The sequence below is a fragment of the Oculina patagonica genome, chromosome 6 (genome assembly GCF_052425735.1).
Source record: "Oculina patagonica isolate OP01 chromosome 6, crgOcupat, whole genome shotgun sequence".
In the NCBI taxonomy this organism is placed as follows: Eukaryota; Metazoa; Cnidaria; class Anthozoa; order Scleractinia; family Oculinidae; genus Oculina; species Oculina patagonica.
This window is the reverse complement of record NC_135763.1, coordinates 9,295,568-9,321,193: the sequence shown is the minus strand read 5'-3', so window position 1 is coordinate 9,321,193 and position 25,626 is coordinate 9,295,568. Positions and strand designations below refer to the sequence as shown.

Sequence of the window (25,626 nt, the reverse complement as noted above, 5' to 3'; positions counted from 1 at the left end):
ACGTTTTGATGATGGTTTGTTTCTTCCTTTCACTGACTTTACGTTCAGTCCGTCAGGAGCTGCCAAATGAAGGGATATGAATGCTAGGCTTGGCTAAATCTATGTTTTTTAATAAAGAGTTGTGATTAATTTGTTTTTAGCCGTACCTGGTGGTTACACGGACTGGTCTGAATGGGGAGAATGCAGTGTAACATGTGGAGGAGGAGTACAAAGACGAACAAGAACCTGCACCAGTCCCCCTCCATCTAACGGTGGGCCAACGTGCATCGAGCAAAGCCTGGGACCTGCAGAGGACGAAAAAGAATGTAACACACAGGACTGTGGTATGCATAAAACTAGATCTTACCTGATTGAATATGCAAGCATGGTCTTTTCTGCGCGATCGTGTCTTTGACTATTAGCAATGACCGGTTTTCTACTTTCAATCGAGTTTTCAAAGTCGGTTCAATGAAGTCTTCCTAAGAGTGTTTGCATGAATTGGATAACATAAAGGCAAAAATACCGGACATTCGCGATTCATCTGAAACATTCTCAATTGGAGATCTCGATATTTTGGGAGGGATCCAAAAACGCAGTAAAATATTTCTGTTGTAGTCATGAGATTTGGTTTGTAACTTGACATGGTGCAAGAGTAGCATGTTAAATTGTGCTCGGTGGTTAAATTGAAATCCATTTGAGCCTTGGCACTGAAATCTGCTAAGATCTTCCTTTGAATATTTCAAGTGAACTTTACTCTTGATAACTGTTAAAAGTAAGAACATGTTAATTGGGGCCTAGGAAGAAAATCCTTTGAAACTGGACCAAACTGGATTGCTTTTCAATTAAAAAAGAGGACACACACATTTTAAGGAAACATAAGCAAATGATACGCATTTGTTCCACTAAGACACCTGAACGAATTTCTAGCAGCAATTTGCACCCACAAACAACAGTAGAATCCTGTTATAATTACTATCACTTTCCACCCAAAATCTGTTAGTATTTACAGGTTAGTAAAAAGATTTTTAAATAAGAGAATGGCAGGCTCAGATTCCGATTCTCTTTAAGGCCACAAGGAAATATTTTAAATAGTACTATTAAAGAGTGGTCATAACACGAGGCTCGACTGCACAAGATGCCAAAAGTGATCATAATAGTTTCGTTATTTTGTTGGTTTCATGATCGCTCGCAGGTAAAGATGGCAATTGGTCTCCTTGGGGCAACCCAGGTCCGTGTGACAAGTCCTGTGGAGGAGGTACACGAAAGAGACAAAGAACCTGCACCAATCCACCCCCCTCTGGAAACGGTAAAGACTGTAAAGGAAGTAATACTAAAAGCGAGCCGTGCAACACACAACCATGTAAGTATATCAAGACATTCTGACATTGTCTAATCCGAGAACGCTATGGACCTTCTTTGTTATCTAACCACTCATCAATCTGCAGTGGTGGATCCAGGGGTGGGCCCCGGGGCCAACCTTATTTTTAGGTCAAACTTAGGTCCGAATGGCCGAGGAAAATTTATTTTTGAGTGCTGGTCCCCCTCTTATTCCGGCCAGGGTCTGGATGATCGGGCCACCAACTTGCCTAAAGGTCTGGATCCGCCACTGATCTATGATGCTCCTGAAAGTTCTAAGACGTCCCTGCTTATTAAAGCTATGTTATCTTATCTTATCATTATTATATAGTCCTTTTACCTCTCTTCATATTTGCGAATATATTGCCTCTTTGAAGGTCCAACGGAGCCGCCTCCACCAAAACCTTGCAAGGAACATCTTGACGTCGGTGTCATCATCGATTCTTCTAACAGCATAAGCACAGGAGATTATAGTATTGCACGTCGATATATAATTCAACTGGCTGAAAGACTTGACATTTCTGAAGCGGGAACACATATGGCGATACTTCTCTACAGCTGGGAAGCGCATACCTGGCACAGGTTAGTAAATGCAGTTAATTTAAATCACACCTTCCGAGAATTGGCCTTTTATTTACCTACTTTTTTATCGTTTAACAATCAAATTTCTATAAAAAGCAATTTCATCTATAAATATCTGCTGTAATTCCAAACGGGAATCACCCTAATTTATCGTTCGTTCGCGAGAAGAGGTGAACCCACGAAAGCGTGATTTCAGACAAAGATGTGGCTTCATCGCCCACAGATCACAAGAAACCCTCTATTACACAGGGTAAAGCTTATGTCATCTGTGCACAACTTTTGATTCATGCCTTCCTCTGTAGGTGGGAAATCTTAACTCAATTCTACATGAAAGGAAACTTTAAGTAATTTCTTGCATATATAACGTTTGAATACCTGATGTTTTCTAGATTTACCGATGCCCAATCGATTAACAAAATAAGGTCGAAAGCTAACGATTTGCCGCACATTCGAGGTGGAACAAGGACCGATAGAGCCCTAGAACTTGCAGCGGAAGATTTCTTTGGCTGGGAAGACAGCGGTGACAGACCAGATAAACCAAACGTTTTGATTGTGCTCACAGATGGCGACACTAACGAAGGCAGCAAACCATTCAGCCAAGTGATCCCTCCTTTGGATGTGAGTTATTAAAAGTATTATTGCCCCTTTTTTGATTTGGGAAACAAATAATTGTTTTAAATTCACAATTATGACAGTCAAACGCATTTAGTAAGTAAAAAATATCCCGTTTAAACTGGCTAGGAATGTTTCATTAAATATTGCAGTATTCGTCGATAAGATTCAAAGATCAAAGATCTCAAAACGACAAAAACAAAACGTGTAATGATGAAATACGATGCACGAGGTTTTTAGCCTTGGAAGGAATGCTTTTCTACAACTGAACACAATGTATATTTCTATGCAGGATGCAGACGTCAGGAGAGTTGCCGTCGGAATTGGAAGTGGGGTAGATGTATGGGAGCTCCGGCAGATCGCCAGTGCCAACAACGATGTTCTACAGGTTTCCGGCTATGGTTCTTTATACAGCAAACTAGAAGATATTATGAAAATGGCATGTGAGGAGCAATATCCTGGTACGTTAGCTTAACGCAAGTGAAACTCGAGTACGAAATAGAGGCATTAGGAATGGTTGGCACGTTAGGCGAGAGAACTGGTAGTTGAATGAAGTATCAGTTCCTGTTTTTAACTGATCATGGGCTCTGAGGTTCTCTTGAAGAAAACATATAGTAGAACCTCTCCAGGTATTGAATACGAATAAATTTAAAGATTGATTTGGATGTCGTGGAAGCCGCATGCATGTCCCTACTAATGAATTTACAAGATTGATTTGGATGTTGTAGAAGCCGCATGCATGGCCTTTTACCACCACTCGTTTTTGGGTTAAGCACTTTGTACAAAAGGGTATCAGTGGGTTGCTGGGCAAGCTAACAAAAAACACTGAAAACAATCTTCGGTGTACTGGCATCCAAACAACTGGGTTTTGTTATAGCCACTTATGATTGTTTTTCTTGTTTGTATGTATCAACAGGCGATTGTGGCAACTGGGGATCTTATGGAGGTTGCAGTAAGGCTTGTGGCGGTGGAGTCCAGGTTCGCACTAGAACTTGCCCAGCTAACAACCTTCATCTGAGGAAGCAAAAGAAACATTGCAATACCAACCTTTGCCCAGGACAAAGTAGGTATCACTGTTGTGTGAGTGTTTATACTTGGACCATTCTTTACCAGAAGAGGCATGGTAACACAAAAACTTGTATGACTGTTTTCAAAGTCAATACACGACACACAAAAGACTTGTGACTAGTTTGTAGCCCCCAGCTAATGACAGTGACTGAGATCCCTGTGGCAGACAAAAGTTACCTTTCTGGCTGTTCCTCTCGTCAGATGACAAAGCTCCCCAGCTACACAGCTAGGAGAGCTTGTGCCTAAGTTTTCTCTCTTGAGAAGCGTGAAGGGCTACCAAATGTTATCAAATGATAGCAGGAAGAAAACTTCAAATTTCTATAAGCTACGACATGCCAGAACATAAGGATTTTTAACATCCAAAAATAAGTTTTGCGGCCTTCTTGGGCTTAGAATCCACTAGTGACATAAGGATCACAAGCATAATTATGATCATAGGCATAGCCTTCTCGTGTTCTAAAATATAATGATGATCGTTTTTCTTATGAATATGATTATGTTGATCATAATGGCGTTTATGACTATGTTTCTAGACATTTGCTGAGGCATTTGCGACATAACGGGCTTACCATTTCTGATTATAGCCATTATTCGGCTTGTTGATACAAGGCTTCAGGCTTCGTGAACATGATGTGACTAACATACAACTGAAAGGCTCTTCTTTGGTTAAACCGTTTTATAGAGATAAACTGCTCAATCGAGATCAAGTCTGTCCTTGAGTCTGTAGTGTTGTTGACCAGACCTAAGGAGGTGGGGGGGGGGGAGGGGGAGGGGGTGCAAGCGACAAACTGTCAAATCGTGTATTGACTTCTATGTCTTCTTTTCATTTTAAATTTATTTATTTGCCTTTTCATTTTTTTTAATCTTAGGCCCGTGTAAAGACAAGCAAGGATATAATTGTACAGTGAAAGCCGCTTCAGGAGAGTGCTGGAAGAAGGCAGAACCATCAACGATGTTTTACATTGGCAAGAAGTTTACTCTGTGGGATCTTTGTCCAAAGAGTTGTCGTCGATGCAATGGTGAGAGATGATGGAAACGAAGTGCAGTAAACAGTTAGTTTCGTTGTTGATGTTGTAGGCGTTGCTGTTGTTTGAGGGTCCCCATTCTTTTACCTATTCCAAATAGATTTAGAATACGTTTCTTGCTATTGACTTATCAGGGGACTTTTAGGTGCTTCAAAGCGGAATTTTACACCAGTTATAATTATCGTTGTGAATCATTCTGTGTTGTTCTGTAAGGTTGATTAGCTTCCATTTAGAGCCGTTTTCACTTGAGATCGAATGTAATTCGCATTTGCTTTGGTTTTGCATTACTAGACTTAGTGATCCGGAAACCTGACTGTAGAAAACTTAAACCAATCGTGACTTGCTCGCGCACGTTTTCCCGCATTTCGCGCCGGATACATGTAATCACTTCAACTTTTGATTGGTTCACTAGATTGTATGTACCCACTCTGATTGGCCAGAGTAATTAAGTAGGTTTTGGTTTTACGCCACTCAATTGAAAACCGCTCTATTTAACAAATTATGTTTGCTTGAAATGTCGTATTAGTGACTGCCTGAAATTATATCATGTGTATATCCATTGTACAGACTAAGCTTTCGTAAGCGACCACCTCGTGAATTCGAAAATGTGGTTGTAACTAGAGCCGGTCGTTTAGGAGAATGAGCTCTCTTACACACTGAAATATTAGAGTCTCAGTGGTCGCATACCAGAGCTATTAAAACAGTCCAGAAGGGGTTAGGGGGTATAAAATCCCATTTCCAAGCCCAAATTACGCCCAAATCCCATTTCCCAGCCTATTGTTTTCCGATTTTCCAATTCCCAGTCCCGGTTCTATTGTTTATTTGTTTGTGATTCCCAGTCCCAGTGACCCAAATCCCAATTTCCCCGTGAAAATTTGCCCAAATCCCAGTTCACACGTCACCCCCTCCAGGTCCCTTTTTTTTAACATAAAGCTTTCTAGGGGATTACTTTGAACTTTTTATTTGACATTTCTTGTCTTCGAAAATTATTAGGCAATGTTTATTGTATTGCAGAAAAATGTGATCACGAAGTGAATGCTATCAAAGTGTTGACTAATTGGAAGCAGAATCACTGAAAAGTTACTTAAAAGAGCTTAAAAGGAAAAAAACAGTTGGTAATTCCCAAAAGTGGTTTTGGCTGCTTACAGGAGTGGCCGTTTACGAGAGCTTTTAATAACAGAGCTAAGACCTCTTTACCTTCGTTTGTTTGCTTATCTCTTTTAAATTCAAACAAACTCACGTGGAAATGAATGAATTATTTCAAGACAGACAAAGGAACAATTCACTGGAGAACCGTGATCACATGATCTGAAATGGGCAATTTACATGTGTGGCTAAAGAGGTCTATTCAAACGGTTTTTCACACTGGTGATCGTCACTGGAGCCGGTCGCAAGGAGAGATTTGACAGAACTTTTAAATAATTGACTTGGTTTATTTTTAATAATTTTTAAAAAATTTCCAGCAGTCATTATTGGATTTGTTTTTTGTTTTGTCGCAGTTGACACTTCGTGCCAAGATGGTGATCCGTACATTTGTCCCTGGTGGTCACAAGCAGTGAAAAATAAATATAAATGCAACTACCGATTTAGGCAAGGTTTCAGAACGTATTACCTAAGAGGTAAGTAGTTTATCAAGAATTCGATTAACAGTGCTATGCCACGATGTTATTAGCCTGCGATCAGGCGTTCTTTTTCGCGCGCCGCGAAAAAAAGGAATGCCTGATCGCCGGTAACGACGTTAAAGGTCATTTTTCTAGTGTATAAAATTACTTTGAACTGGAAGGAAACCTCAAAATATCACTTGTATAAGAAAGAAAAACACTTAAGCGGCAATGATAAACTGAAAATTAACAAAGATGCCGAAGGCTGAGAAAGATAAAAACGGATTACGCTCAACACAAAAATTGACCTTTTTTTTTCTTCAAGATTCACTGATGACGTAGCTCCTTTACCACGTACAATGAGCGACACAAGTCACAAGTCATTGAGACAGTTGGTTGAAATAAATTCGAACACTAAATTTTACACTCCTATTTTTCCACTTTAAATCAGTTGCAGCTTGTGAACCACTCTCCTCCCCTTATTTTCAATGTTGTACACAAACGAGGCAAGTCTTGCAGATAGTAAATCCAACATTGTTTCTGGGGGAGGGGGTTATATGAAAGGGGTGAAAGGCTAAATTTGTCCAAGGTACTCAAAAAGTGCTGAGTGTCTCGACACTTTTGGCGCTCATTGTAGCTCATTATATCACTTTATTCCATGTTTTCCTTTCAACATCTATGGAATAATCCGTACAATACAAATACTTTGTTGTGCGTTGCTAGGGTACAGTATGTGAAAGTTCAAACTTCAGTTGTTATATTTTCTTGGATAAGACAAAGTTTTCGACTATGTACAGACACCCCTCTGTAACAGACCCAGTGGAACCCGACCCAGTGGATTATTTTCCCCTACCCAGTGAAAATTTAGTCACCCCGGTACCCAGCGAATATTTTGATTTTAACCGCCTATTTTTGTGCTTCCCCAGTGACTATGCGTTGTGACTTATGTTGAATAAACCTATAAAGAACGAGCCCAAATAAGCCGCCCCGGTGGGAAATTGGACAATCCAGTGACTTTTTTCAGATTACACTGGGTCTGTTACAGAGGGGTGTGTACAGCTGTACGTAGAATGTTCTACTTGACAAAAATCAATCTGATCAACATCTGTTAAATAATGAAGGCAGTTTCAGCCCGCGTGGTTGACTCATTTACTTCGTTATAGTAATGGTTAATGGAAGTTTTAGTTATGCCGCGTGAAACACCTAGCTTGAAAAAGAAAGACGTGATTTCCCAAAAACTTATACGCAAAAACATAAGAGGCAGCTGATGATAGAAACTCAGCTAACTAATAAGCGTACTAATATGTTCTCCAACTTTCTTTTCCTTCAGACATGTGTAAGAAGAGCTGTAATCAGTGCAGTAGCGGAGGAGGAGGAGGAGGAGGAGGCGGTGCTGGCGGTGGTGGAGGAGGAGGAGGCGGAGGTCATTATTATTATGACAGTAGTGGATCTTAGATAGAGACCTAAGATTCCCATTCCCACATCTGTTTGGTCTGAATCTGACTCGTCCCCAGTCGTCTCTTCTGCAAAAATTGCAAGACGCGAAGGATGATGGGAAGGAGGAAAATCTTCTCTACTTCCTTCTCTTCTTCCTTCCCATGATTCCCTCCGTGTTCAGAAGTCGACTCGAGACGGACTTAAAGACGACTGGGGACGAGTCAGAGTCTGAATGGCTTTGTCACCACCTCCATCTATGAATACAGAAACAAAACGAGAATCCACGAAAAATTATACAAAACTCTTATTTTTTTTCTTTCTTCGGCACCAACCATTGATGAAGACCTCCAAAAATAGCTATCCAGATCAAAGACTAGGCGAACTCTCCGAACAAACTCACGTACAATAGACTGTGTCATCCAGGTCATTCTGTTAGCTGAAGGAAACTGACACACAAACGGAATATATATGTCATGATAAATATTTTTTGTTTGCTTAACCCTGTTTTTAATTTACAGAGTGCAAGGATCTGCTTTCTTACTACGACTGTCGCCGGAAGATGAGGTATCCCAGTTGCCGTAACCAGTATGTGAAAGGTTAGAATTACCAGATACGCACATATGTCTATGTGGGAGGCTATGTGGCCTAATCGTTAGCGCGCTGGACTCTGGATCGAACGGTCCGGGTTCAAACACTGGCTGGGATCATTGATTTGTGTTCTTGGGTAAGATGCTTCACTCGTACATTGCCTATCTCCACCCAGGTGTATAAATGGGTACCGACCAATTCAACGTTAGGGGGTATCCCTTCGATGGACTAGCATCCCATCTAGGGAGGGCCGGGGTAAAATACTCCTACTCGCTTCATGCTACTGTCTGAAACCGGGATAAGGTCCGGCCTGATGGGCCACTAGGCTCATACGCAGACTTAATCTTTACTTTTCATGTACTATGGTCGTGGTTCCGTCAAGGCTATTAACTAAAGTTAGATAGATTACTCTTGTTAGCTATTTCAGTAATGTGACGTCTTTTCTGCTCAATCCAACTACAGCTAGGAAATTTACGCTGCAATGTTACAAAACAAGACAAACTAACTTAAAATTTATACCCAAACAGGATGCATGCGTAAAGCTTAAGTTAACAAGAGAACAGCCAGTCAGAGAGCTGTTTTTGACATTTCTTTGGGAAACATCACGTGTAGCCGCTAAATTAACTAAGCGAGAAGCTACTTTGAAAACAATTAGCCATGTTCAAAACGAGCAGGGGACTGGGTACGAATATTCAATATCGATTGCACTGCAAAACTGGGCCCGTCATCTGAAAGAGCATCCAAAAATTAGTACCTCAACCAAATTTGAGAGTTATTGGTTTAAACGCATAGGTATGGTTCACTTTTAGAAATTGCTAAAATAAGAGAGCTTAGTATGGATTGGAGGGACAGCTGTCCATCCAGCCATACTAAGCTCTCTTATTTTAACGATTTTTGAAGCAGTTCCATGCCTTTGCGTTAAAACCAATAACTCTTAAATTTGGTTGAGTTACTAATTTTTGGATGCTCTTTCAGATGACGGGCCCAGTTTTGCAGTGCAATCGATATTGAATATTCGTACCCAGTCCCCTGCTCGTTTTGAACATGGCTAATTGTTTTCACCGCGAGACACTCGACAAGTCCTGGAGAAGCCGCGAGAAGCCGCCAGATGACCTAACTACCGGAAACGGGCTTTGCATGAGAAAGTCTAAATACAAAGCTTCCTTAGGGGCTGGGCGGAAAAAACTTTTTTTGTATTTCTTTAAAAAAAAGCAAAGCATTTTTTAAACCAAAAGAGCATACTTTGAAAAACGAGCATAATTAGAGCAATTTTTGGGCAAAAAACGAGAATTGCTAAGAGCATAAAATGCCAGTTCTACTAGCATAATCGGGAAATGCCTAGTTATGATGGTAAAAAATACAAACACTAAATTGATGTAAAACGAAAAAATACATTTGCAAGCAACACGAACCTTATGGGTATTCTCACCAAAAAAGACAAAAGATATGAATGCTTGGTGGGATTTTCTGTGGTAATCATTTTACCGAGACACGAAAACCTAAACCGCCTTTACCTCACTGATTGGTCAATATCGATCACGTTTGCGAAACCCGAGTCTCTAATTGGTTGCCAAGTATACTGCTCTACTTAACCTATGACGATAAAAATTATGAAGTATCCCTTTGAACATGAAATTAGTTACTTGTTTTATCATATTTTGTGTTACCAATAAAATGTACATTACCTGATCAATTTCGAACTCCAGTTCAACTTTTGCCACATTGCATGCAAAATTTTAGAACACCTCTATTAGGCGGTCAACCTCTAATAAGGGAACAGTTGGCTACAGGCCTTTCTCGATTATGCTAGTAAAACTGGCATTTAATGCTACTAGAAATTCTCGCATAAAGCCAAAAAATGCTAAAATAATGCCTGATTTCTTTAAAAAATGCCACTTGAATTCCAAAGAATGCTTTGTTTTATTTCAAACAAAACGTACAAACTCTTACATTATATGCTCATATCAACAACAGGTGATACTTTATAATTGTTTGTTTATAAAAAAAAAAATATAAAAATTAAAAAAAAAATTATTTAAAAAAAATTATTAAAATAAAAATAAATATTTTTTAAAAAAATAAAAAACACATGTACACACAAGTAACACAACACAAGTAAACAAGTAACACAACGCACAAACAGTCGAAACAGGCAGAAAACAATCAAATTAAGTAATCAAAATTGTGAAACTTTAGGATTATTTATCCTTCCGATTTCTGAGTGCTGAAATCTGGATCACAGTCATGAAAAATGACAGAAAATGCTAGTAATTATTTTTCAAGAAAAAACGAAAAAAATGCTCGTTTTCCCAAAAAATGCCGAAAAAAATGCTAGCATAATCGAGAAAGGCCTAGTTGGCTATTCCCCAAGATGGACCACTTAATGGAGGTGTTCTAAAATTTTTCGTTTGTAAAACAAATGAAGTATCGACTAACAAACTACTTTCCATTCCCGTGTTCCACTGCAAATTCCTCGATAACCGAAGGTGGATTGTTGACTGATTACTTATTTTAATTTCCTCTTTCAGCACAATGTCCGAAGAGCTGTGGCGTGTGCGGAGGAAGCGGTGGAGGAGGTTAACATGTTTTAAAATTTATTTTATTTTGTATAAAGGTCATTGCCCTGTATTGCATTGCGCATCCTTACTGCGCAGAATTTTACGCGTAATTAGCGCGCGCACATAAACAAAATGACGGCTTTTTTCTATGTGGCTTAGCTTAGTCCGCGAGAAAATTAAATTGTCTCTTTCTCGTAAACAAGTATGGTGACCTATCAATTGTTTCTCAGATGTTGGGAGTAGCGATCAAGTTATTTCTGTAAAACGAAAACAGATCAATTCTTATGTTTGAAAAATAAATTATTAATGGCAATGCGTACTTAGCCAGTATTCGCAAGGGAATTATTAAGGAGTTTGCGGTATATACAAGGTCTTCCTGCTCCTAAACCCACTTTTTATTTCAAAATTTAAGTCCCCTTGAGTTAATCAACAAGTGGGCGAAGTTTGGTTGAAAATCTATGTTCAGCTCTATTTCGGGGCGCCTAGGTCATTACTAGTGCATGCGCACTGGGAATCATTAAACTTGAAAAAGCAGGCCGCTTTTTTTTCAAGTTGTCCACCATTGCCGTTAAGTTTGACACAATTCATTCAATTATTTAGTATTGCGACCTCCAAAAGGTCTAAGTTTTTGGCTTTATTTTGGTGCATTTTTTTTAAGCTTTGCGCTTATATTAAAGAGCATGCATTTTTTTTCTTCAACGACGTCAAGCTGGCAGCGCAACACTTAATTAAATCTACATATCACGCGTGCGTCTAACCTCAGCTCTTGCACAAAAATTCCATACATTTTGGTTGGTTAGACGCTTCATTGATTCGTTAGTCCAGTGCACGTGACAGTACACGCTTATTTTCGCTGGGTTATTTCACTCACAACCGGCTATTGCCACATGATAGTTGTCCGTCAGTAGTGTTTCACTTGAAAATTTTGTCCAAAGGATTCTGTATTTTTATTTTGTTTAGGTCACGGTGGTGGTGGTGGTGGTGGTTACGGCGGTAATCGTCCTGGTTGGGGTCGTCCTTGGGGACGTCGTTAATTGAGCAGTAAACTACAGTGAGTATATCCAGTTATACTATATTCAGTTCAGTCATGTGTTCGAGCAGTTAAAAATCATAATCTTTGTTTATGATAAAGCTTTTGTTCAAACTACATCAGAATATCGTAAAAATTGTTGTCGTTAATCATCGTGGTAGAGTACAATAATAATAAAGTATTTTCCGTTTGTCTCACGACGTAGTGTCACTTGTGATGTAGATCGCGACGTTTCGACTGCACACTGCTAGTCTTCATCAGGCGATAAGGTCGACTGGTAGGGTGTAACCTTACAAAGCACGCTGCTGCACTGTGATTGGTTGGTTTTCGCTTTGATTGGCATGGATGCCCACGATCAAGAAACACAACACCAGGAGAACTGAACGACAGCGGACCCCTGAGGGAACAACAGCACACCGGAACAGCGAGGATCGAAATGCACCAATCACAGCGCAGCAGCGTGCTTTATAAGGTTACACCCTACCAGTCGACCTTATCGCCTAATGAAGATTAGCAGTGTGCAGTCGAAACGTCGCGATCTACATCACAACTGACACTACGTCGTGAGACAAACGGAAAATACATCAGAATGTAGGGATTTTTCAAAAACAAAGCATTACAACACCAACCTTCTTAAACTACTTATTATTAATCTCAAGAAGTGTTTTTCAACTTGCAGACTTCAGAGTATCCTGTCACTCTGCTCAAAGAAAAATGAAGAAAGGGATTATTAAGGGAATAATAACATGAACTGTAGAAATCAGTGGGAAATAAACGTGCAAACTGACAGTTGTTCGCTATTTTTTTATTCAGTGGTTCTCTGCTGACTGACTGACTGACTGACTGACATCACTGACTGACTGATTGACTGACTGACTGATTGACTGACTGACTGACATCACTGACTGACTGACTGACGTCTGACTGACGTCTGACTGATTGACTGACTGACTGACTGACTGACTGCAGAAGATAGATGCCTTTATGTCTATTGCTAAAGGGTATCGACCTAGTTCTGCTCTACATGCTACGTTTTCTGCATACCATGGTACATTTAATGCTTGTTTGCAAAACCGGATGTGAACTTGTTCAATTTTGCTTTTATCGAAATGTGTTTTGCATGATAAAAGTTCGAGTCCCCATATTTCACAACCATATATATATACAAAAGTATGGGTTTAACTAGGGCATCAAAAAGTTTATTTGGTATCACAATTGTTGATGAATTAATGTTGGATAGAAATCGTTGAATGATAGAAATAACTTTGGTAGCCTTTTGGCTGATTATTTCTCTTGCATAGGTGTAACGACCAGAAGATGTCATTTCTTTGCCTAGATATGTTTGTTTGTCAACAATATGACTGACTGACTGACTGACTGACTGACTGACTTACTGACTCACTGACTGACCGACCGATCGACCGACCGACTGACTGACTGACTCACTGAGAGTGTTCGAGAATGTGCCATCCCTTATTCCGAGAGTTAAAAGAGTTGTACTCTCATAGACTACCATATATCATGCATTTGAGGGTCACGGACCAGACAAGGATGAGAGTACACAAGAATTCGAGAGAGACGTGCCCTTTTATGCTCTATGGCCCTTTCAATATCCCGATACATTTATTTATATTTCGAACGTACAAACAGTCACGCCACTTATATATATGGGCTCCCTATGGTGACAGAAGCAATGGGAATGACGGTGTAAATGCAATGGCGGATCCAGACCTTCGGGAAAACTATCATAACATTCACTCAGAGGAATATCGACTAGAGATAACCGGCTCAGATTTCACAATATACTTTAACCATACCTTCACCTTTTCCTTTCCTTTCAGATACTTTGAATCCAGGGTTCATTCACTTTTTCAGGCCAAAATTCAAAGACTTTTTAAGGACTTTCCACGACCCTTCTTGGAAATTTCAAGGACTTTTTTGTCATGGAATTTACTCCAAATCAACGATTTTCAGTCTGTTATGCCGTTGATGTGCTTGCTGAAGAACTAAAAAATCACTTATTTTAGCGGTCTTCTCATTGGCTTTCAAGGACCGAAAACCAATTTCAAGTACTTTCAAGGCCTTGAAATCGAACTCATGAAATTCAAGGGTTTTCAAGACGGAATCTGCGATCTGGCAAAAGTTTTTCGCATAACTTGAGGGCTCTTTTTAAACTTCGCAGCTAGGAACATAAACAATTGTATTTTGCATCATGCACGTTATAAGTCAGCTTTCTCTCGAACGGTAGCGAGCCAATTTATGCAAGACGTTCGGTCTCAGTTTGAAACCGAGCTAAAAGGCAACTCGAAAATAACTTAAAGGTGGCTCGTAATAGTTAAACGTCTTTGGTGTTCCATCATGGCTATATCACTATAATGTTTAGGAATTTGTTTTAGTACAAACTTATAATAGTTTTACCAACGAACAAATCGGGATCATTGTGACGTCAAAATTTGTTACCATGGCAACGCCATATGCGGTCAAAGATACCCTATTTTGGACCTTGTGAGACTAATAACTCAAAAACTACTCGGTGAAATTGATAGCTTTTCTACATATATTGACATCTCACCGACAAAGTGAACATTTTTGCAATTGTTTAAAAAAAATAGTGGCAGATGCAATTTAACCCTTCTAAATGCAACATCATCTACATTTCAAATAAGCAAAGTCCTCCTCAACGAACATATTCTTTATGTGGGGTACATACTTGAGCAGTAGATTCTGCACGTACCTAGGAATTACCGTTAACAGTAACTGAATAAAAGTGGTCTGAACATATATCTCATCTATCTCAAGCAAGGTAAGTCGATCCTTGGGGTTGATCAAGAGAAATCTCTGGAACTGCCCAGGAAAGTACGCGAAACGGCCTATACCAGCATCGTCCGACCCAAATTGGAGTACGCAAGTGCCTCGTGGGACCCACATCACAAAAAAGATATTTCAACCCTGGAGAGAGTTCAAAGAAAAGGTACCCGTTTTTGTCTTCAAAACTTCAACAAAACAGCAAGCGTGTCATACATGTTATCTGACTTGAAATGGGACACACTAGAAACGTAACAAGACGAAAGAAAAACAGACTGACTCTAATGTGCAAACTTAGTCATAATCTAGTAGACATAACCACTGGAAGAACACTTAATGCCAAACAGTGAAAAAAGGACACGCAATAGCCATGTCTTTAAGTTTAGGATACCAAAGTTTAAGTTTTCGTTTTTTTTTCCTAAATCAATATAAACAGAGTATAACTTACTGCCCACTGACTTAGTGAATTGCAAGTCATTATCTGATTTTAAATTAAATTTAGGGAAGCATGTGAAATAAGTAAAGTAAATTGTTTGTTTCGTTCGTTAGACAAATATATATGAAAAACAAAAACTTTCACCGTCTAGTTTTTTAAGTTATTAGCCTCAAACGGTAAAAAATATGGTATCTTTGACGACTTTTGACGTTGCCATGCTTTTTGACATCACGGTGACTTTTAGTACAACTTTACAAAGTTGTACTAAAAGTTAATTCTCAACATTATTGGTGTAGATACAATAGACAACAACTATTTGTAATTGGGCAGTCCACGGTACACTGGAAATGGTTAATTAAAAAAACATGGCAACGAAACTCCCAGTTTTTTAACTACCAAAAAGTTTCAAGAACAGTTTATTTTTCCACTGATTTTATTAATGATCTGATTAAAGCAGTAATATGAGTAAATAGCCATCGTGGTCTTTTGCAAACCGCGAATCTGATTGGTTCTCTCCTCGTTGGCCACTCGCTATAGACCACGATCGTAGGCGATAAGATGCAGACTGCGAAGGGATAGGTTGCAGGGACAAAATGTCTCTGCTTCATTTTCTAGTATGTCTACATATATAATAAAAATAAAAAGTCATGTGCCAATAGGAGTGTAATTTTAAATGTATTACCACTTCTGTGATTAGTATAAAGGTGCCTTTTTCTGTTGCGAATTCGTGAAATAAAACGATGAAATATCGTAAACATATTCAGTTTTTGTTAAAATCCTACTATCTCTATTTACGGTGAAGAAATTAGATGAGACAAGCATGGACTAAAATAATTATACTGCTCAATCGCATTTTCTACGAGTAATAGCAAACATAACTACGTTAGGTTGACTATCTGCTCGTAGAAAACCCAGGCTCGAAGCCTAATATTTTTAATTATTTGATGATTTATCGAAAAATCACATTAAAGATAGATCGTCAGTGGACTTTGACATCATAAGCTCTTTAGCTGTGGCTTCAGTCGCCATAAGATGGTTAACGTCATCCGAAAAATCGCGTCTCCTCACAGGTGTCTCGAACAAGATTGGACTGGACCGTGATTCCGCCAACCTGAAAAAAGGATAAACGAGTTAAGCACCTTTGGTTTACATGGCAAACGTTGGTCAAGTTATCATACAAATAAACAAACAAACAAAGATGAAAGAACTTACTTCGTAAATTCTGCATCAAAATCGTCGTCATCTACTGCGAGGTTCTAACAAAAGAATCAACTCAATGTTAACAAATAGATCGCCGAGACGGTGTTTCACCTTTTTACAACTTTTGTTTTGAACAGGGAGGCTCCGCCCCAAAGTCCAACCCCTTACCCTTTTATATACCATTTTGACAGAAAAGGCACCCCTTTTGTATACCTTTTACTGAAAAAGGTACCCCTTTCATATACCGAAAAGGCATGTCATATGCCTAAAACAGGAAGCCTTGATGCCATTCTTATGCAGCATGATACCTCCATAAGGTGCGTCTGTTCGAAATATTTTAATTGAAGGCCCTTAAATACCTAAATGAGCGATATCCTTAGCCTTTCATATACCTTTACTTGTGAATCCCTACCCTTTTATATACATGAAGCATGAAAAAGGTAGCCCTTTCGGGCGGAGCCTCCCCGTACAGGCCAATATAGGGAGTGCCCCCCCCCCCCCGGGACTAAAACTTAAACTTAACAAATGCAAGCAGCTTTTGTAATGATGATAAGCGCTAAAATGGTATTAACATCAAACAGATACTACCAATTAAAATATTACCAAGTTTTGCAATTTCTTGCTAGAGTCTTCCACTGTAGTCGAAGAAGAAGAATCTGCGGTGATCTGGATGGCTGGCGCGCCCGATGGAGGGTTCTTTGCTTTTATAGGAGTCGCGTACAAATCATCGATGTTGCCGTTATTTACCACAGGCTTGGCCTGTTGAGTATTTTCCTTGTTGCCGTCCTGTGCAGCTCGCGCAGCTCCTTGGCTTTTGTCGGCTTTCGCTCTCTCAAAAGTTTCATAGGCAATCTTGAAGGCGTCAGCAATGGTCAGCGCCATGGCTTGTGCCTGGAGTGAAAACGCGTAATAAGCATCACTGCTCGGTAAAATAATTACCTGATACACCATTAAATTCCGAAAATAAGCTCCTCCCCTTTCCAAAAATAAGCGCTGCACTCCCAAAAAAAAAATCCCTCCAAGGAAATATCCTTTACCTCACCTCTCTTCTCTCCCCCACCCTCCGCGAATATAAGCGAATGGGCGTATATTGAGTGAGAGGGATTTGTTATCATGCGGTATAAACGTACGGACCTAAAATTTTTGAGATCAACGAAACACGGCCTTTCTAAATTATAATCTTAAACATTCTAGAAACGCATAATTTCTTCTGATAACCCCCCTCTTGATTATAATTTCCAAGCAAACCGCCTGGGGGTATTCCTTAATATCAGCTCTAAGGTATGTGCGGCCTTAAAGCGTGGAAGGAACTATATGGCGGCCGGAAATCAATGAAAACATCTGGCATTAAATTCTGCTACAAAAAGCGTTTAGATCACCATCATGAAAAAGTAAACATTCACATTAACACTTCTCGCAAAACCTCAACTGTTCAGATTGTTAAAAATCGCGGGATGAGGCATTTTTTAAGAAAACGTGACAGCCTTCTGGCGGCCATTTTTGGTCTCGTGTGACGTAATGCTATCGAGCTAAACCCCTTCAACAAGAAATATATTAAGGACGTCTAATAGCCAGTGAAGGATAAAAACTCAGGGGTCTTGCCATTCTGGGTTTTAGAATTTTGATGACGTCACGTGAAAACCAAGAATTTACATCCAATGTAAACTTCCGGGGAATTAAATGCAAACCCAAAGCAAAGCAGTTCCTGACTAAGGCCTGGACTGAATTGTGGTATCGATTATTGGGCAGGTCTAAAATAGCGTAGGGAATATCGCACACGTATTTTGGTCTGATATAAAGTAAGGGGATCAGAAAACATGCCGCACAACCCCACCATTTTTGGGGTGGGAGTATCACCAGGGGGTCCAAAAACAATTGAAACGACACATTACCATTGATTCTTTACTGCAAAGGAAAGCGTAACATGTCAAATCCTGTCTGCCTTGTGCCCGAGAAATGAACGCAAATACTTTTGAGAAATTGGGATCCGCCACACAATAAGAAACCCTAAAAAGAAAGAGAAGCGGTTTGTAAGATGCAAGTATTTTGTGGAACATTTCAGGATTTTTCGGAGACGTGAGAAGATGCGCATTTATTTTGCGTCCTTAAGGCTCGTGCTACTTCTATACCTCTCCCCTAGCTTCCGCCCCATACCCCAAAAAGTACTTAACATTGACAGGGATGTTGTATCGTTATGATCTTAAAAGCGGAGAACTCACCGATAAATAGGAATGTCCATAATCTTATCCTAGCGAAAATAAAACAAAAGTGACATAAAAGTTAACGATTTTTTATTTCAAATGTTTATATTAGCGCTCGCTGAAATTTTTTATGATAGGGCAACTAGCGCAATACCCATGGACAAAAATAACAAAGTAGAACCAGTTGCATCGACGGTGTATTATAAAATCGTGTTCATAAAACATTTACTCTGATTGGTTGTGTAATCGTTTTATACACTCGAGTGAGTTAGAAAGAATTCGAGGGTACGTACTTATGTCAACTATCAAGTTCTCGCAGATCCCCTCTCATGTTGGAAGGAAATAGGCTATAATAGGCACGCGCGCCATTTTCTATTTCTTAATTGCAACGTTCCTGTAGTGGAATGAACCAATACAAGCGAGAGTTTCGTGCCTTGGATTACATTCGCGCGACTTTACTGTATGTGACATATAAAAGGCTAGGGCATAAGCACAAGTTTAAGTGCACGCGCATTAGTAGAACCAACGTTAACACACTCATTCTTGTTACATTGTCCTTACTAGGAATAAGCATAAGCACAAGACAACAAAATTTTTTGTTCTTCTTGTTTTTACACTAAGCTTATTCCAAGTGAGGATAGCAGAAAAAGAATGAGTGTGTTTTTTTTCTCTTCTTTTTGTGCTTATGCTTTTGCTTGTGCCCAGTAAAAATCAGCCTTGAACTAGCTGGGCCTAATTGTTTAGAGAGTGTTAAGTTAGAAGTTATTACAGACTAATGAATACCTTTGAAATCATATCTTGAATAGTAAGCTTCCGTGTTGACACTGTTATTAAAACCTTCTGAAGGCTTCCACTGGCGGGAGTGTTCTTTGTCTGCAAAAAAAGACTGTTATACTTCGCACGTCTGTTATAAGGCGGGCTTTGACTTAACCTCGACCGCGATATTGTATTGTGTTTTGTGAACTTTCTAGCAACTAGTACAAACATGTAGAAAAGAGTCGTTGAAAATGCTCTCGTGTTCCAATATCGATCCAATATGTAGCTCATATCAGTGCAAGCCATATCATTGACCATTTTTGTACTCTTGGATTGAACTGGAAATACAATGTAATGGAGGGGGAATCTTTTAAGAAATGGACATGGCACTAGAGCGTGTCTAACGTTGGCCCACGCAACGGTTTCCAATGCACCGCAAACCTTTACTAAAGTGGCCTACGTACTATTCGACCGACGCCAAGGTTTTGAGAAAAATGGGGGCGAGAGTGGCTGATAATTCGATAAAGGAGAGGGGCTTTTCAAAATCTTGATAAGGAGCCTTTCTTTACGGCGCATTTACACGACATAGAAATTTGGGTACGGACCCGTCAAAAAATTGGTCCTATGGCCCCGTTTCATTTGACTGTTTCTCTTCAAAGGTGGTGAGGTCCGGACCAATCTTTTGAAGGGTCCGTACCCAATTTTTTCTGGACGCGGGTCTCAATCAGAAATGGGGTCGCAACCATACTCATTACTGACATAAAGGCGCGTTTACACGACAGAAAAGTTTGGGTATACGGACCCGTCTAAAACTTTTTCCGGACTGACCACTTTTGTAGAGAAACAGTCAAATCAGCCCCGTTTTGATTTGACTGTTTTTCTACAAAATTGGTCAGGTCCGGAACAATTTTTTGATGGATCCGTACCCAAACTTTTCTGTCGTGTAAACGGGCCTATATATAGCCCCTACCTTCTTTGTGTTTGCTACAATTTTCTGTACAGCTTCATCCGTGCAGCCTGTCCCCTGCGCTTGGAACACAGGGCAAGATCCAAGCATCTGAACCAGATACAAACAGCGAATACGTTACTAATAATTGCACTGAAGAAGATAAAACTACTACAAAAATTACAGTAGCTGCTGAGTAAAAACTCATACAACCATTTTTACAACAAGTACAAATCACTGGATATTCCATAAAACGTTTCCTGAACAAGATTTATACGGAGTTAAAGGTTACATTTTTAGAGAAGGGTACACGTAAAACGAGCTGCCGTCTTTTAGTACCTCGAGAAAAAAAGCCGCTCGCACGTAGATTTATTTATTACCTTGTTACGCGAGCGTTTTTTTTTTCGGTTGACGCAAACTGTGATTTATCGGGGTGGTCATCAAAGTACCTTTAAATAAACCGTTTTTTGCTACATTATTTCTATTGCATTCTTTTTTTTACTCAAAAAGATGCTTTACAAACATTGACCCAGCCGGGACATAGCCAACGATAGCAGACGGGCTAAAGAGAAGCCAATAGCCTGCGAATACAGCCGACTCTCATTCGCTCCCTATTCGAAGGCTTAGAAGACAAGCGATCGTACTGTGTTGGTCTCTATACTCACCGGAAGTGGGCGGCTGAATATATACTAACCTTGACATAAAAGTGAATTCCTTCTTTCAGAGATTCTTCAGCATGAAGCCAGTCTTCTTGGTGTTTACCTGACCCGGCGGTAAATGGAGACAATTAATTTACAAAAGGGTATAAACAATGAACAAACAACATGCATTGCATCAAAGGGAAGTCTCTGTCGAAGCCGTTGTTTGGCTCGTCACGGAAAGCTGCTTCCCAAATAAGGCCGCGAAGAAGAGCAATCCTGAGGTGTATTCAGGGGGTTGGGGGAGGGGGTCTCCCTCTAGTGGACTATACGGCGAGGCTCCGCTTGAAAGGGGGACCTTCTTTAGGCCGTAGGTATTTAAAAGGGTAGTGTTTTGACGAGTTGGAGTACACAAAAGGGTAGGTACATTTAGGTACAGTAGAATTCCAATTTCTCGAACCTGCAGGGAAAACGAGAATTGCTTCGAGAAATCAAGAGGTCCGAGTTCGAGAAAACGGGGGTAGAATTACAGAGAAGTACTATGAAAGGAAACGAAAATTGGTTTGAGGAGTTTCGAGAAACCGAGGGTTCAAGAAATCGGGATTCAACTGTATTTAAAAGGACGTTATACAGTATCAGTCTGTAGGTATGTAAAAGGGGTACCATTTTTCTATCGAAGGTATATACAAGTACGAAAGGGCTACCTTTTCTGCGAATATGATATACCGGAAAGGGTAAGTGTTTAAAACTCAGGGCGAAGCCTCCCCGTATAATTATTTTTTTCGATAACCCACCTCCCCCCCGGGGGTAGGGGGTGGGGATTCAGGAAGTTCAGAAACAGACTGGGGACCGTAGCATTTGCGGCGAGGGTGCAATCTCGCACTATAGCAAACTAGAGGTACAATACTAGAAAATTAAAAACTATTGTACTCAGACAGGACTAGCCTGCGTCGCAGACGTAACCTAAATCAGGATTTAGTTTCGTCGCCGGCGCAGGCTAAGACAGGACCCACCACTCTGCAAATAGACAAGTGGTCTCTTCATGTACCCCCCTTTCCCCACCTTAAAAGATAGTCTCTTGTTTGTATAGCCCCACTCTATCAGGAGTAGAAACTAAGAAGTAAGAAAAAATTGGAACCTCCTTGTGCCATTTCTCCAGCAACTGGGCAAGCTTCATGCACACCTAATATGAAAGTCTCAACTCAAATTTTAAGGCCAATAAATTTTGTCTATTTGGCTTACCACCGGACAGGTGGTATCTTTGCATAGCCCCCCTACCCCTACACAAGGTGGGTCCTCGTCGAGTACACTTGTTATGAACCTGACTTCCCTAGGTTTCTAGTTCCTCTATTCTGTGTTCGGCGTTAGAATGGCAGATTTTAAAAAATAAGTAAAACGCGAAAAGAACTGATTGAAGTACAGTAAAAACCCGCGTATAAGAACCTAGGTTTTTTCAAGTTAGCCTAAACAGGTTCTTATATAAATGGCATTTAATGGAAAAAAATTAGGCTAATTAGGTTTAGGGGCACCCAACGGGAAAATTTTACTGTCGGAACACCGTTTTTACGTAATGAGTGTCGTTTTCGTGCGATTCAAAGCATTGTTCTTAAACGCTAAGAAAAGTGTATCTCTTCGGATTCGCTAGCTGAACTTTCAGTCTTCAGAAAATTTTAGGAAACGAAATATAATAACCCGAATTTACGAGCCGCTATTGCCTTCTCGAAAATCGTAGCTGGCCTTTTTTTGTACCAAAAACGACATTTTTCTCTCTCCGAAAACAACAGAAATAACTTTTTCCATGTCACGAAAGTTTGAGCTGGAAAAAATTCCAGTGTTTCGTCCCAACTTTAATCCGAAAATCGCAGGCGATTATAGGTCTTCCGAACATATATTCACCGAAACGGTATGTTGGGTGCTCCTGTAGGTTCTTAATTAGGTTCTTAAGTTTTTCTCGAGAAATAAAGTAGAATTTTTAAATGATCTGGTCTTTAATGTCCAAAATCAGTATTCTTGGAGGCTTCGGTAAGCAAAATACTATACTATTTTAATCTAATTCTGTTAAAATCAAACTTATACTGTAACCTTCACTATAATTCCCAATAATTCTATGGGTCTTTACTGTATGCCAAAATATGAATAAAATATTTTTCCTATTTGCACATGTTTACACTAGAAATGCAAAATTAAAACGACGACAATATTGTATATTGATATTACACCTATATCTGTCAACACAGAAGTGTTGATGGAGATTTATGATTCGTTTTCAAGCCGGAGTTAAATTAAAATCTAATGTCGGTAGTTGCACTTGTAAGCAATCGAGAACAAGTGAATTTTAGATCAATAGCTATTTGGGGAACAAAAGCAATCTTTTGTATTGTCTGGTAATAAGTATGCACATTCAAATGATTTGACTTGAAATCATTTATTTCCGTTTATTTACAAATGTAGTCTGTCGACCTTTCAGAACGACTTCTTGATCACCGAGACCACCCCTCGCGACAAAATGATGGTGTAATTGATTTTGGATTGCTTTTTAAATAGTCACGCTGCATGATTACATGTGAATTAAATCGCTCGTTTATAGAAAACAGTTAGTTAGGTTCATGATTTGCGCCTGTGAATTAATATTTTTTATCTTTTGTTCTGAATAACACGAAAGCGGCTATATTTGATGATTTCTTGATAAAATCAGCAAATTCAAGTTATGAGAACGCAATCAAATTTGAACTCCGTGCTGCTTTCAAATTAGAAGTTATGCAGTAATCGGAACTGCTAGAGATATTTTGTGTTTTTCTTGTAGCAGCTAGCTGACAGAAACTATTTATGATATGAAGTGTAGGATGCAGGTTTCGGGTCCCAGCAAGACCTCATATGTAAACCAATTTTTGATTACCTTGTGAAAGTCGCGCGTTTAACAGGTGTTTTTATAAAACGGATGATCTTTTCTGACCGAGATATATACTGCATGATGAGTATCGCTGTCATCAACTTTGCAGTGTACGTGATGTTTCAATTCGACTGACCTGATCGGACGGAAATTATCAGCTGTACTTTTAAATACAACGATCGCATTTAAATGTCATACTTTTCCCTTTTTTGAACAGTAATTAAAAAAAAAAACTATTACCTGTGTTATTTTGACAGGTACTGACCGTAGCAGAATATCGAGGCCAACCGTTTGCAAGCAGAAATTATCCAAGACTGTATTTATTTAACTACATAGTGCCGGAATATCGCCATTGTTTTGCACAGAATAGCCGGCGCGCTCCCGGGAAATAAGTTAATTGTTAACCCACATACCATACTTGCACGACACAATAACAAAATAGTCAGTTGGAAATAACAAAAAATAAAGTACGAGGGACTTCCATCAGTTTGTTAGAAGTCCTTACTAGATAAATTTATTCATTTCACTTACGGCTGCATGCAGCATATGTTTACAATTAAATATGTAAGTTTATATGCCGTGTAAGCTTGCGTTGTCAAAATATTTCCGTCCCTCAATCAGCGATTTACTAAGCTTTCCAAAAATATTAAATCGATAAAATCACATACAGACGGAAAAATTGAACATCTAAAAATTTGCATTCAGTTTTCAAATTTGTTTTGAAGATCTCGCTCGATAATGTTCCAATGATTGTGTCTACCCCGAATTCAAGAATTATAGCGCTATATAGCTTATGCTCCCAAAGTAAACATTGAAATGTCCGATTCCTTCCACCCGGATCCTATCGTTAAATTCTAGTCGCATTCCTTTCAGGTTTAAAACAAGCTATCCTTTGTATCTAGGCATTATTCAGGTTTCATTGTTAGAGGTAGATTAATAGCCTGTTTTGTGCGGCATAATGTTTATTCACAAATGAAACGAACATTAGTATTCGGTCGAACCTTCGACTCAACACGAAATAATTCTGTTTACATTACTAACCTTTGCTTTTTTCTCCTTCTATTACCTTGGCATACGGACTCTGCGAGCCAGAAAATGTCTTTCGTATAACTTGTGGACTATGCTTCACCTTTGCAGCCACAAACTTTAACGAGTCCATTTTGTTTATGCTAATTTGGCTTTGTTTATGATTTCGCCCGTCGGCAGTGCAGATTCGACAAAAACTTTACGGAGTGGGGTAGAGAGGGGTGTTTTGTCGATACTTCACATTCGGTCCGAAAAAACTCCACTTGCTTTTTCTCTTGCGATACTTTATACGGAATCGACCTTTTTACCTTCTGATCGGTTTCGTACGGATATTTTTTTTTTACGGCGAAGTCCAGATTTTCGCCGGATGGGGGTCACGCAATTCTGCTTCTTTCAATACCTCTCCCTCAGTTTCAGTTCAAAATTGAAACTAAAAAAATCTCAAATTTCAATTTTGTTCCGAAAGCAGTGCTTAAATGAGAATGGCAGACACTGGCGAAAAATTAAAAAAAGGTTTCGAAGTTTCGGCTGCTTCATCTAAAAACAAATTTTAAAAGCCAACATCATAGTTTATGAAATCAGAACAACAAAGAGCCAATTTTTATCTTGAGAACATAAACGATTATTATTTTTTTTTAATCTGGTAGGGGATACCTTTGTGAATGTATTAAAAGAATTATCATCTTGAGCGGAATGCCACGCTTCCAGACGGTAATCTTTTTATCCAGTGTTGTCGAGTGTTTGATCGAGGATTCCAAGGTCACGTTTTTGCTGCTGTTGCACTTGGGTTACTCTCTCCTCCTCAGAGGCTCGATTTTGTGCTTGAGAACGAGGGAGGAATAATAAGAGGGAGGGCTATAGACCGTACGAGGCTGGCCGGGCAGAGACAGAA

At 39.5% G+C, this 25,626-nt stretch overlaps 2 protein-coding genes across 4 annotated transcripts in view; one reads left to right on the top strand and one right to left on the bottom strand.

Annotated features, from left to right (window-relative positions):
* The window catches only part of LOC144658999 (coadhesin-like), a 73,126-nt gene extending 60,503 nt beyond the window's left edge, over window positions 1-12,623 (top strand). For all 3 annotated transcript variants that reach the window (XM_078519520.1, XM_078519523.1, XM_078519521.1), the window contains 13 exons: window positions 141-323; window positions 1,172-1,339; window positions 1,713-1,917; window positions 2,307-2,535; window positions 2,822-2,990; window positions 3,446-3,592; window positions 4,467-4,616; window positions 6,122-6,241; window positions 7,554-7,646; window positions 8,179-8,256; window positions 10,777-10,824; window positions 11,767-11,857; window positions 12,516-12,623. In XM_078519520.1, the coding sequence (XP_078375646.1) occupies window positions 141-323; window positions 1,172-1,339; window positions 1,713-1,917; window positions 2,307-2,535; window positions 2,822-2,990; window positions 3,446-3,592; window positions 4,467-4,616; window positions 6,122-6,241; window positions 7,554-7,646; window positions 8,179-8,256; window positions 10,777-10,824; window positions 11,767-11,840 (1,664 nt within the window). In that variant the 3' untranslated portion in view covers window positions 11,841-11,857; window positions 12,516-12,623. The remainder of the gene's footprint in view (window positions 1-140; window positions 324-1,171; window positions 1,340-1,712; window positions 1,918-2,306; window positions 2,536-2,821; window positions 2,991-3,445; window positions 3,593-4,466; window positions 4,617-6,121; window positions 6,242-7,553; window positions 7,647-8,178; window positions 8,257-10,776; window positions 10,825-11,766; window positions 11,858-12,515) is intronic.
* Window positions 12,624-15,492: 2,869 nt separating this feature from the next.
* Window positions 15,493-24,922, bottom strand: LOC144659013 (low density lipoprotein receptor adapter protein 1-like). Its single transcript, XM_078519548.1, has 9 exons — window positions 24,750-24,922; window positions 20,875-20,942; window positions 20,205-20,291; window positions 19,262-19,351; window positions 18,497-18,525; window positions 18,170-18,284; window positions 16,881-17,168; window positions 16,290-16,333; window positions 15,493-16,188 (listed from the first exon to the last, which is right to left on the bottom strand). Exons 1-9 carry the CDS (start codon window positions 24,865-24,867, stop codon window positions 16,038-16,040), a joined length of 990 nt encoding a protein of 329 aa, XP_078375674.1. The 5' UTR covers window positions 24,868-24,922; the 3' UTR covers window positions 15,493-16,037.
* Between the last annotated feature and the right edge of the window lie 704 nt (window positions 24,923-25,626).

Coding starts and splice junctions, on each gene's coding strand:
- LOC144659013 (XM_078519548.1), bottom strand. CDS start 24,867: ATGGACTCGTTAAAGTTTGTGGCTGCAAAGGTGAAGCATAGTCCACAA. Junction 20,943..24,749: donor AGAAGGAGAAAAAAGCAAAG/GTTAGTAATGTA, acceptor CCGCCGGGTCAG/GTAAACACCAAGAAGACTGG. Junction 18,526..19,261: donor TTCAAGATATGATTTCAAAG/GTATTCATTAGT, acceptor TATTTTCGCTAG/GATAAGATTATGGACATTCC.